Source organism: Vombatus ursinus, unplaced genomic scaffold, assembly GCF_900497805.2.
Source record: "Vombatus ursinus unplaced genomic scaffold, bare-nosed wombat genome assembly UNPS02014813.1, whole genome shotgun sequence".
Taxonomy (NCBI): domain Eukaryota; kingdom Metazoa; phylum Chordata; class Mammalia; order Diprotodontia; family Vombatidae; genus Vombatus; species Vombatus ursinus.
In genome coordinates, this window is record NW_020954591.1 from 430,179 (window position 1) to 443,747 (window position 13,569).

A 13,569-nucleotide genomic window follows, 5' to 3' on the forward strand; every position below is an offset into this window, starting at 1 on the left:
CTCACCTAAGCTAGGAGTGTAGCCCAATCTCATCATGTTCACACTGGAAGCTTTGATTTGATGAATTTCTGATGTGGGCCAATTTGCCCTTCCTTAAGCAACCTGATCTTACCCTCTCCCCATCTCTCACCCCTGACTTTTGGGGACTAACCATTTTGGTTCCAGACTCAGGTAACAGGTAGGGATTGCAAGTCTCCACCACCATACCTAGCAATTATTTAAAATGAATGGTACAGTTATTCTCTTTGACTCAAAATTCAGTTCAATTTAGCAAATATGTACTATTTCTCTAATTTTAAAATTAAAATTCCTGTATTTCCCATATGTTAACCACACATCTTATCATCATAATCAAGATGCAGGAATAGTTACTTGACTTTTCTGTTTCTCAGTTTTCTCAATTGAAAATGGAGATAATATTATTTATACCACTTAGCTTGTAGAGTTGTTATGAGGAAAGTGCCTGTGGGTTACTTTGATTCCAATTATTATTACTATTGCTGTCATTATCATTAATATTAGTCTTGGTTATCTAGGTACTTTTCTCATCACCTTTTGCTCTCTTCCTGCATGCTGTTTATTCACTTTAATACTTATTTTTACCTCTATCAGAGAGTAGGGCGTGGAAAACATAAAGGAAGAAAACCATGTTAGCCAGTTCTGAAGATTTTTAGCAGCCTTTAGCAGTCAAATCTGAAAAGGTTTGACAAAGTTCTTTATATATTTTAGTTATGAGACCTTTATCTGATACACTGTCTATAGAAATATTTTCCCAATTTTCTGTTTTCCTTCTTATCTTGGCTACATTTATTTTCTTTGTTCAAACCCTTTTTAATTTAATGTAATTGAAATTGTCATTTTGTACCACACTTTCTGTAAATTAAAAATAAAATTTAAAAAAATCTTAAAGAATGGGCACACTGAAAGGAATTCTTTTTAAAATCAGGTTTGGAGATTGTATATCTCTTCTTACTTCCTCCCTACTATCTCAGATGAGTGAAAATAAAAGTAATAATATCATTTTCTTTTCTGACTTCACACTGATCACTATAGTTCCATATCATACTTTTCCAACCAGCTGCAAAATAAGAGTTGTGAATTTTTATGTCTATTGAATATTTACCCTTGAATAGCCTAGACAGTAACTCTCAAACATTTTGGTCTCATGATCCTTTCACACTCTTAAAAATTATTGAGGACCTCCCAAAGAACTTGAGTTTATGTGACTTGTATCTATCAATATTTACTGTATTTGAAATGAAAGTATTACTATAAAAATAGTTTTGACCTCAAGGACTCCCTGGAAGGGTTTCAGGGACCCTCAGATGTTTCCCAGCCACACTTTGAGAACCACTGGCATGTTCCCTTAGCCCTGCCCCACCAGAGTAAAGTATAAATAATACCAAGTGTTTGTTAGGATATTGTGAAGCCAATGGGCTATGTATTGTACAGAGTGTTTGATGTTATCTCTTTTCTTTTTAGTTGAACTACAAGGTAGAAGGGGAGAAAATAAAACACAAATACACTCTGGACCCTGAATTACCACAGTTTATTCAAGCCAAGGTCAATGCTCTCAACATGAGTGATGTGAGTACTTAGAATGCTGTGGATTTCATTATGGCTTAGCTGGGATTTATTGATTGATCATGTGATTCTTCACAACCTAAGTGTTGTTAAGTTTATACATTGGAAACTTTAAGACCAAGTATAGAAACTTCTGGATTTTAAAATTAAGCTCTGCCATAGAGTCATAGGGCTAGAGGGGAAGGACCTCTGAGTAATGACTAATTGTTTGCATCTCACCACCTCCAGGTAGAACTACACTTTTACAGAAAGGTTGAGAGCCTTTTTTTGTCGTTAGAGATTTGCAAAGAAAAATACCTGTCCCCTACCCCAAATATTTAACATTCACTCAACAGAAATACTCAATAGTAGTTAGGAACTGCTATTCCTGATATCTAACCTGGAGCTAAAATGTAATCTTTTTTATCCCTTCCTCAGTGGAGCTGAAGGTCATATAGTCATTTTTTTGAATCAGGGCCAATCTTACCCTTAACAACTGTTTTAAGTTACTATCCTGACATCTTTTTTCCAGGCTGAAAAATTCCTGTTTAGAAAACAAAATCAAGCCCAGAAGAAACTGAGTGTGATTTGAAAATGGTTCGTTAAGATAGTTGCCTAGAGCAGAGAGGGCAAGTCACTTCTCCATGTTCTGGAGAACTCTTAAGACTCAAAGTTGAAAAAGAATGTGCCCACTCGCTTTGGTCGAGAGCTTCTCCACATCTATGAGTTCACTACAATTGTTGAAATCCCAAATCCAGTCCCTTTCTCTATCCTTGTGTTGATTTTTTAAAAGTCAGCCAGTTTCCTTTTTATTAAAAAAAAAAAAGAAAAGTCAAGAAATGCTACTTGGTTCCCATGACTCACTGAATTCTCTTAATGGAAGTGGTCTAGAAGAGATCTGATGTCAGAGGATCTAGGTTCAAATTCTGGCTCTGCCAGGACCTGGGATAAGTCTCTCAAGTTCTTTGGGCCAGAATTTCCTCATCTGTGAAATGAGGGCATTAGAATAAATGACCTCTCAGGTCCGGACCAGCTAGAAATTTATTGTTTGTAAGAGAGGTTTTATATCCTGCTCGTTTCTTAGGTTTGCAAAATATAATCTGTCCTCTGTTTCCTTAAGGCTCATTATAAAGCAGACTGGAAGAAAACACTTAAAAAAGGCTATGATTTGAAGCCAGATGCCATTCCAATACTTGCTGCAAAAGCTTCAAGGAATATTGCTAGTGATGTAAGTATAATTTGAATGATTTATCTTTTTTTTCTATATCTTTCTATAGTACTTAAAGTTCTACTCAAGGAGTTACACCCTCCACCAGGATAATAAAAATATCACATGCAATAATTCTCTGCCACTTGAGTTTACAGTTAATTGCCAATATTTTCTTATACTGCATCACTTTTGAAAAATCACTATAGGTCAATTTAATTGGAGCAAATATTTTGCTTTCTTCTCAACTATGGAATATTTGGAATTTCCATGATCACTATTACTGTCAACTACTGGTACATTTTCTAATTTAAATTTCATTGTGGGAAAAACTGGAATTTATATAATTCTCAAACAGAAACATCTCAGTAATGGACAACACTGTACAAGAATTGTATAATACTGTACATTGACAATAATTAGTCAATAAATATTTATTAAGCACCTACTATGTGCCAGGAACTGTGCTTATCAATTCTGATATAATAAAAGGCAAAAGATAGTCCCAATTCTCAAGGAGCTCACAGTCTAATAGGGGAGACAATGCAACATGCAAACAGGTATGTACAAACAAGATATACAAGATACATTGGAAATAATTAACAAATTGAAGGCACTATGATAATAATAATAACTAACATTTATGTACAACTTACTAGGTACCAGGCATTGTGCTCAGTGCTAGAATTAAGAGGGGTGAGGAAAGGCTTTCTATAGAATGTGAGATTCTAATTGGGACTTGAAGAAAGCCAGGGAAGCCAGGAGATAGAGATGAAAAGGTAGAAAATTCCAAGCATGGGGGACAACCAAGAAAAATAACTTGAGTTGGGAGATAGACTGTCTTGTTTGTGGAACAGCAAAGAGGCCACTGTCATTGGATCAAAAAGTATGTGTGTGTGTGTGTGTGTGTGTGTGTGTGTGTGTGTGTGGGTAGGTACATGGGAGGGGGCAGGGTGTGTCCTGGAAGAAGACTGGAAAAGTATAGGGAGCAGGTTGTGAAGGGCTTTGAATGCTAAACAGTGGATTTTATATTTGATCCTGGAGCTGATAGGAAGCCACTAGAGTTTATTGAGAAGGAGGGAGATCTGACATCATCAGACCTGAGTTACTGCCAAATGGAGGACGGACTAGAGTAGGAAGAGACTTGTGGAATTCTCTATGGTGAATTAAGCAAAAGAAAAAGGAATGAATTATTGTTTTAATTACTGAACTCTAGCTTTACTTTGTTTGGTGACCATAGGTCATATTCTTACTGTTATTTTAGTAGGATTTGGTAGAGGGAAACTCATTAATTTGCCTAGCACTAAGTTTTGAGTTTTCAGTGATTTATATAAGGAATGGACTGGTTTAGTTTTAACCCAGCAAGTCATTTCTTCATAGAATGAACAAAGTCATAGTACAAGCACACTTGTAGAAAGAGCACATGAAAACATTTAGGAGGGCCAACTCAAACTTTCAAGACACCCATTTATTCAATCAGTCAGTCAACAAGCATTTATATTTCATTTGGGAATTACATATAATTTCTCTCTATTGATTAATAAAGGTCGCCTAAGGCCTTCTACTAGCAAAGGAATCTATAGCTTGTTTGAGTTATCATAAGTAACTAAACTATATTTATTTTTTTATTCAATATTTTATTTTTCCTAATTACATGTAAAAACAAATTTTAGCATTCATTTAAAAAATTTTTTGAGTTCCCAATTCTCTCCCTCCCTCTCTTACCCTCCTCATTGAGAAGGCAAGCAATTTGATATAGGTTATACATGTATAGTCATGCAAAATATATTTCCATCTGAACTATATTTCTTTTAAAATGTTACAAGGGTAGATATTTCCCTAATCCATTCTGGATTAGATGCCCCAATGCATTCAAGGAAATGTTTTACAGTTTAATACTTTATTGGTAGAGAGATAAATACTATATCCTTTCAAGGCTTTCATTATCATTCTCTTTCCTCTAGTTCAAATACAAGGAGGCCTATGAGAAAGACAAAGGAAAGCAAGTTGGATTCCGTAGTCTTCAAGATGACCCTAAACTGGTTCACTATATGAATGTGGCCAAAATACAGTCAGACCGTGAGTACAAGAAAGGTTATGAGGCCACCAAGACCAGGTATCATACACCCTTGGATATGTTCAGTGTGATGGCTGCGAAGAAGTCTCAGGAAGCCACTACCAACACCAACTACAGACAGCCTATCCATCATTACACCCTCTTGCCCGATGCCCTGACTATGGAACATTCAAGAAACGCAATGCAGATCCAGAGTGATGTATGTATTAATCAATGGACTTGTCAAAATGTATAAATTCACAGTTTATCAGATCCAAGTAATCAGGAAATTTTCATTTGCCACAGTTGGGCAGGAACAGAAATCTTATTTGCTCAATGCAAAAGTTTATTGAGGAAGCCCCTGCTTTTCAGTGTTCCCCTCTGCTTCCAGAGATATCAGTAAAAACTGAGTTACAGTATTTGACCCATTTAAGCTGTATTCTGTCTGAATATAGATAGGCAATATGGTATAGTGGATAAACAGTTGGCCTCAGAGTCAGGAAGGCTTGAATTCAACTCTGGCTTTTGATACATACTAACTATGTGACCCTGGGCAAGTGACTTAACATCTCCTTGCCCTGCACAACTCTCTTAGATACCAAGCTTCAAAGAAGATGCCAACCCACATTGGAAGAGGGATTACCTTTCACCAGTGAAATCACAGGTCCGGTCTCTAAACCTACCTGACCAAATGGCTTAAAGCTAATCCTTGGATAAAATGGTAGATTTAAATTTAAGTTTATGGAATTCTGTGAGCCTTAGCTGCCTCATTTTTAAAGTAAAGGGATTGGATAAGATGAACTCTAAGGTATCTTCTGGCTCTGACAGATTATGATGTTATATCTCTGATATGAAAGGCAGATTTGAAACACATTAGACAGCAATTCTCCATCTCATCACCAATGTTTCTGGAAGTGGAGGCTCATGTGAGAAGGGCTATATTCTGTTAACTCTATGTAATCAGCTCAATACTCTTTTAAAAATAGTTTTGATTCATAAAAGATCTTAGCTTTTCTTCTCTTTCCTCCAATGATGTAAGTATTACTAAAAACTGGAAAGAAATCATCCCATAAATTCTCTTAAGTAGCAAATATGTGTTCTATTCACGTTCCCAAAGACTTTAGGGAATAGAAAGTAGGTTGTTCCCATTGTATTTACAATAATGAACAAATCATTCAGGGAAAGAAGCCCAAGTTCTGACTGTTTCTGCCTGAGTGTTTCCCTTTTGTTTTCCAGAATCTTTATAAATCAGATTTCACCAACTGGATGAAAGGAATTGGGTGGGTGCCAGCAGAGTCCCTAGAAGTGGAGAAAGCAAAGAAAGCTGGAGATATTCTCAGTGAGAAGAAGTACCGCCAACATCCAGAAAAACTGAAGTTCACCTATGGCATGGATGCTATGGAACAAGTGCTTAACAAAAATAACAAGCTGACTATGGACAAGGTGAAGCCTAACATTCCAGAATCAAATATAGAATCTTGACATAACCTTTCTGTTCAGTCCCAGCATATGGGGGATTCCAGGAGTTTATTAAATAATTCCAGTGTCTAATGATTCACTGGTGCAGGGGACAGGTTTGCCAAGTAGACCCATTCTCTTTCTTGGTGCATTGGAACAAGTACTTGACTAAGAATCAGGAGATCCAGATTCTGATTTTAGTTCTGCTGTTTACTAGCTATGTGACCTTGGACCAATTTGCTTGGGGCCACACTTTTTCTCATCTGTAACTTGCCTGTGTTGGTCCACATGATCTTTAGCATCCCTCCCAGCTCTAAATGTCTGGATCCTTGACTCTTATAAGAAATCTCTTCTTTGTATCAATGATAAGTCATTGATGGCTAAATTAAAAGAGGACCATAAATTAAGGCAGACTTTTGTGGTCAGGACCATGAAACAGGTTTTGTTGCTCAAGTGAAAGTAGATTCACAGGGGATGAGGCCAGATAGTTTCCTCCTCTTAATGCAATTTAGGCCAGTTTTCTAATGTTGAATTTATGCTACTTTCCCATAACGTTACTATGTGAACATAGGGAATAGTGAGTTGGTTAATAATGTGATTTAAAAATGCATCACTCTATTTTTAAAGAGATCCTACACTTGGCTTCTCCAGGAACACTGACCCTAGTCCACATAGCCTTGCTACTTGGATACCATGTTATTAGTCATTTAGCTGTTCACTTTTGGAACCTCCACATTTCCTTAATGTCTTTACTAAAATCAGAGTTAAAGAACAGACAGTACTCAGGTCTTTATAAAAAAAAGCCTCAACAAGAATGAATTTAGGGAGTTGATTGTGTTCTGAACCTTTTGTATGGCATTCCTACTAATACGCTCCAGAACAGGATTTTTTTTTCTAATAACAGCATAATTTCGCAAACATCAAAATTATCCAGAAACATCTAGAAACCACAAGGACCTAATTGTACATAAATCTTATTTTCTGGGATCCTCCCCAGGGGGTCACTCCTCATGTTTTTCTCACTATAAAATGTTCCAATCTTCCTACTACAGAGGCTCTACACGGAGAAATGGAACAAAGACAAGACCACCATCCACGTTATGCCTGACACTCCAGATATTCTATTGTCCAGAGTAAACCAAGCCACCATGAGTGATGTAAGTAGATGAAACCAAAAAAGGATCCTCAGCCTTCAACTAAAACATACTGTCATGTTTTCTACATCCCTGATTTTCAAATCAATATTGTGAGAGAGAGAAAAAAAAAGGATTTACTTTCTGACTGAGTAATAAAATGATCTTGTTTTCCTTCTTTGTGGATTAGAAACTCTACAGATCTGGCTGGGAAGAGGCTAAGAAGAAAGGATATGACCTGAGGCCAGATGCTATCTCAATACGGGCTGCAAAATCCTCTGGAGACATCGCCAGTGATGTGAGTTCTCTTACTGGGCCTTAGTTAAGATACAAGTACAAAGTTAGTGTTAAAATGAGACAGTCTTAAGTGAATCATGTACTGCTTTCCTTCTAAACTTAGGCATCATTTATCCTTGATGAGCCCTCTATTCTCCAGAATCTCTAAGAAAATTGAAGGAATTCAGTAGTTTTGCTCATTTGCCTCTCCAGTCACATTGTGGCTACGTCTCTAAGACAACCTATTTCTCAGCTACTTAACACATACTTTGATGCCTGCAGACTCTAATTGAGTTACTTATTATTTAATATACTTTTGAAATAATGATAGTAGTGTACATTTTTATAGCATTTTAAGGGTCCCAAACACTTTACATACATTATCTCATTTGATTAGACAGCTGAAAAAGAACTCTTTTTAACCCAATTTAGTTTTTCCAAAAGTTTCTAATTTATTTTACATCGGTCTGGCAAGGCAATTCTCAGTATTAAGAGAGCATCATTTACAATTTTAACTCAAGAATCCACTGGACATGACATTTCCAGGGCCTAAAGGTACTCTTAGGGGAAACTACGTCAGCAAATTCTCATGAGTAGACAGCAGGGTAAAAACAAATCTTTTTTTTTTTTTTAAAAAGTATTTTAATGAATTTTAAAAAAATTAACAAGCATTTCTTTTCCCTCTCTCCCACCTCCCTCCTTCACTGGAAAAGAAAGAGAAAAACAAAACCCTCGTAACAATATGCAAAGTCAAGCAAAACAGATTCCCATGTTGGCCATGTCCAAAAATGTATGTCTCATTCTGCATAGCTAGTCTGTCACCTCTCTATCAGGTGATAGGTAGCATTTTTCTTCATCAATATTATAGAATAGTGGTTGATTATTGTATGGTGATTATAGTTCTTATGTCTTTCAAAGTTATTCATCCTTAGGATGCCATAGTTAAAGTATAAAGTGTTCTCCTGGGTTATGTAAGTCCTGTTCATATAAGTCTTCATAGGCTTCTCTGAAACCATCTTATGGCACAATAGTATTCTATTATATTCCAATGCCATAATTTATTCAGTTATTCCCTCTTCTTAATTCACCTGTATACATCTTGTATACCTTGTATACCTCCAGCCTTCATTTCTGAATTACTGGGATTCATACTGAGTACGTTTTCCCTCATGTCCTCTCAGCTTTTGGGGGCCAATATGGGAACTTGAGATGAAATCTTTTTTAACAAATCTATTTCTATTTAGTTCCTCTTTTGCTTAACTTAAACTAGCTGAGACCAAATACATTTTAAAATGGTAGCCACCATATGGTTATGGGAACCTGTTCTCTTCCCTTATTCATTATCTCTGTCCCACTTTCTCCTTCTGCCCATAGTACAAGTACAAACAAGCCTACGAAAAAGCCAAAGGGAAGCACATTGGCTTCCGGAGCCTTGAAGATGATCCCAAATTAGTGCACTTCATGCAAGTGGCTAAAATGCAGTCTGACCGAGAATACAAGAAAGGCTATGAGAAGTCAAAGACATCATTCCACACTCCAGTGGACATGCTCAGTGTTGTGGCAGCAAAGAAATCACAGGAAGTGGCTACTAATGTCAACTACAAACATTTGATCCACACATACAACATGCTTCCAGATTCCATGAACTTTGAGTTAGCCAAAAATATGATGCAGATCCAGAGTAATGTAAGTGAAAGACACAAGAATTTGAACATGTTGGCTCAGGGATCCTTTAATACTTTGAAAATAACTGCCACACAGCAGAGGAAGAGGGAAAGCAAGAAAGCAAGTATGTCACTGATGATCTTTGCTCCTTCGGCCTGTGCTGCCTTAACTTTTGTAATGCACAGTGACTATGTTGCTTTCCAATTTTGCTGTGGCACTCCACAGATGGTTAAAAACTAAAAAATATATTTGTTTGTATAGTAGTGGCTATTAGAAAGATTGTACTAGACTGTACCAGTGAAGCCCAGAGAAAGGCATGTAGATGGAGAACCCAGAACTCGTGGCTATTCATTTGCTATGTATGGGAAAAGGAAGGAAGGAAGGAGAGAAGAAAAGATAGAAAGAAGAAAGGAAGGAAGGAAAGAAGTAAGGAAGGAAGGAAGAAAGGAAGGAAGGAAAGGAGGAAGGGAGAGCGGGAGGAAGAGGAGGGAGGGAGGGGGAAAGACGGGAAAGAAGGAAGCAAGGCAGGAAGGAAGGAAGATCTGGAGGAAGGGAGGGAAGAAGGAAGGAAGGAAAGAAGGAAAATGTAAGGAGAGGCAGGAAAGGGAAGAGGAGGAAGAGATAGGACAGAAGGGAAACAAAGAAAAGGAGAAAGGAAGGGAAGATTTATTAAGTACCTACTATGTACCAGGTACTGTGTGAGGTCAAAATATTACATATTAGGTATTTATAAAATACTGTCTCATTTGGTCCTCACAGCATCTCTGGGAAGTAGGTGCTATTATTATCCCCATTTTATAGTCAAGGAGAGTGAGGCAAATAGAGATTAAGTTACTTTTCCAAGGTCACATAGCCAGTAAGTATCTGAGGTCACATCTGAACTCAGGTCTTCCTGACTCCAGGCTCAGAGTACCATCCACTGTGCCACATAGGAGAAGACTAAAATTAGGAACTACATAGTACTGGAGCCAAAGGTAGTACTAAAAGGAGAGATATGGATTGACAGGGCATAGGCCATCCAAGCGGAAGCAGAGATAGTGCAATCCATGCAGAGCAAGAGCCAGAGCTGAGGGGAAAGCCCAGTTTGCCACAAAACATCTGGGAGGTCTTTAAAAAGCAGTGGTGAGTTGTGACAGAGTAGGAAGTGGGGTGGGGGAACTGCAACCCAGAGGCTGCCTGAAGTCTGATTAAAAACTCGATGCTTTCAAGATGACAAGATATATAAACCAAGTTGCTTGTAATATCTGCATGCAAATAAGTTTGGGATAATGTTCCTCAACAGAATATTGTACTATGAAAAAGAGAACTGAACTTGGAATCATGGAACCTGAGGATAAATATCAGCTCCTCCATTTAATTGCCTGTGTGACCATGGGTGAATGACAGCCTCTCTGGGCCTCAGTTTTCTCATCTGTAAAATGAGAGTACTGGAGAAGATGACCTCTAAGGTCCCTTCCAGCTCTAAATCTATGATCTAGGAAACTATGAGTCAGAAATAAAATTCCCATGGGCATCCACTCATTGCATTTGAGTAGCATTTTTTCTTTCTAAGATAATTGTGAAAGGAAACTAACTTAAAGAACCCTGAACTTGGTAAAACTGTAACACCTGAGTTAAAATCTGAACTCTGTCATTCCCTAGATGACCTCAGGCAAGTCACTTAACTCCCTTGGTTCTCAGTTTCCTCATCTGTAAAATGAGGACAAGGGATGTAGAATGAATTATCTCAATCTTTTTCCAGCTCTAGATCCAGCGAGGATCTGATGTCTCTCGATTTGGTGAAAAAACAACAAAAGCTGAATACCTAAAATGATCGAATTTTAATATTTTATTTTTTGAAAACTAAAATGGAAGCTATTAACCATTATATATCCTGTGCTTGTTGATCTGTACTACTTCTATGTTGTCCATGAAGCTAATTATTGTTTCATTCTCTCCCTCACCACCTTTTTTTTTTAAAAGAATAAGTACAAAGCAGACTATGATGACTTCATGAAAGGTAGTGGGTGGCTGTCCCTAGGCTCACTGGAAGCTGAGAAAAACAAGAAAGCCATGGAGATCATCAGTGAAAAGAAGTACCGTCAGCATCCAGACACCTTGAAGTATTCTACTTTGATGGACTCGATGAGCATGGTTCTAGCTCAGAATAATGCAAAAATTATGAATGAAGTAAGTAAATATTTCAACAATTTAGTTATTCAAAGAGAGGAGAAAGAACATAGAACTGGGAGTCAGAAAAGCTGATACCAATCACTAGCTCTCTATGCTTCCAGCAATGTGACACTGAGAAAGTCACTTAGGTTCTCTAAGCCTGTTTCTTTCCCTGAAAAATGATCATAACAATACCATGCCTCACAGGGTTGAAAGAACCATACAAATTAATGTGTGTGAAACTGCATTGTAAATCATACAGCTGTGAAAACTTCCGGTATTGTTATTATATGCTTGAATACTTTAGAGAGACTAGGGATAATGCGCAGGAGTTGCAGTAAGGCAGACATCAGGGGCATGTAGAGAAAAATTAACAAAGAGGGCTGTCCCAAAGGAGGTAATTGTCTTCAAGCAATTACTGAAAACTGTTTGTCATGTGTCAATCCATCAACAAATTTTTATTAAATGTATTGGAGATACAAAGACAAAAATGAAACCATCCCTGCCCTTAAGGAACTTCCATTCTATCAGGGGAGATACGTGGTAAAGGGAATTTTGTTCCGAGACAGGTTGACCAATGAGGTCCCTTCCCCTCTGGAATTCTGTGAGTCAATGTCTCTAGGAGATTATGGATATGAATTAGTAAAGACTGCAACTTTTCCACACTATTGTTACATCTATTGCATAAAATATCTGTCTCTATATAAATGCATGTATTTATGGATAAACATAGTATACACAGGTTGTTCTAAAAGTCTCAATGCCTTTTTAAGCTACTAAAACTGTAGCAGTTCTTCAACTTGGTGAGCAAGTCTCAATGACAGTTAATTAAGTTTGGGAAATAGCAGTGACCTGTGTATAAATGCTCCACATTGCTGATGCAAGAAAATGCCTAAAGAGCTACAGGTAATGGAAAAAAAAGTGTGAGATGTGCATATTTAGAGATATCTCCACTCCAGATGTTCACAGGGACTATTCGTGTCCAATCTGTGGCAGAGCCTTCAGAGATTGTGATGGTTTGATCAGCCACAGTCAGACACACTGTACCTTAAATCCCGACATAGTGAAACATTTTTTTACCCTTCAAGCATGAAAGACAACAACCACATGAACCCTGCATAAACTGGGATTGACTTGCTATAGCAACTGACTGCCAGTTTGTGAGATAAAACCAGTGGACCCTATGACAGATGTGCAGATGTTGGCAAGCTGTGGCCAGACTCTTACCAATTGAACTGCTATGATATAGTCACAATCTAGGGAACCCTATGACCATACCAGAACACCCCCAGGAAACTCAGTTCATAAGCACAAATGGTGAGGGGCCATTCTAGAACCTAGAGACATAACATCATATCCTTATTACTTCCTCCATCAGTTCTACAGAATAATGATCCTTTTTAGACCAGAAAATTTAAATTATATCTCTTAGAAGAACATTGACCTAATAGGTAATATTCAGACTTCCATTCCTATTTCAAGACTAGAAATTCTAAAATGCCCATAATTGCCAAAAAAGACCAGGAGATTCTTCCCATGGATTATCAAGAGGTCTGCTTAAGCAAATTTCACATCTTTAGTGGTTGCATTTTTAGGGTATGACAAAGAGACTAGAAAAGGAAGGTTAGTGCTATATGGGATATTCAAGATCTAAACCAACCCCCTCATTTTATATAAAAGGAAATTGAGGTCCAGAGGAGTGAAGTGATATGCCAAAAGTAAGATCATGGGTTAGTACCATAGCTGGAATGAGGTTCCTGACCTCCTGATCTAGTTTAGTCTAGTTCTATTCATCTTTTCACTTCAACAGAGCTAATTCACAATTGTTCCCCTAAAATTAAGTTCTTGAAACAACAGCTTCTGTATATGGATAAACTGTGAGATTTCCAGACAGGGTTTTAAAATTTTACTTGACTATTTTTAAAATTAAACATTAAATTTTCTTTATGTCCTCCCTCCCCTCTTATTAGACAAAAGAAAGATGGAAGGGAGGGAGGAAGAAGGGAAGGGGAGAGAGAGAGAGAGAGAGAGAGAGAGAGAGAGAGAGAGAGAGAGAGAGA

General features: G+C 37.5%; 1 protein-coding gene across 1 annotated transcript in view; it reads left to right on the forward strand.

Annotated features, from left to right (window-relative positions):
* NEB (nebulin) overlaps nt 1-13,569 on the forward strand; it is a 216,264-nt gene that overhangs the window by 61,556 nt on the left and 141,139 nt on the right. The window contains 8 exon segments of the mRNA XM_027877594.1: nt 1,483-1,587; nt 2,684-2,791; nt 4,735-5,046; nt 6,063-6,269; nt 7,337-7,441; nt 7,608-7,715; nt 9,068-9,379; nt 11,321-11,527. Of these exon segments, the coding sequence (XP_027733395.1) occupies nt 1,483-1,587; nt 2,684-2,791; nt 4,735-5,046; nt 6,063-6,269; nt 7,337-7,441; nt 7,608-7,715; nt 9,068-9,379; nt 11,321-11,527 (1,464 nt within the window).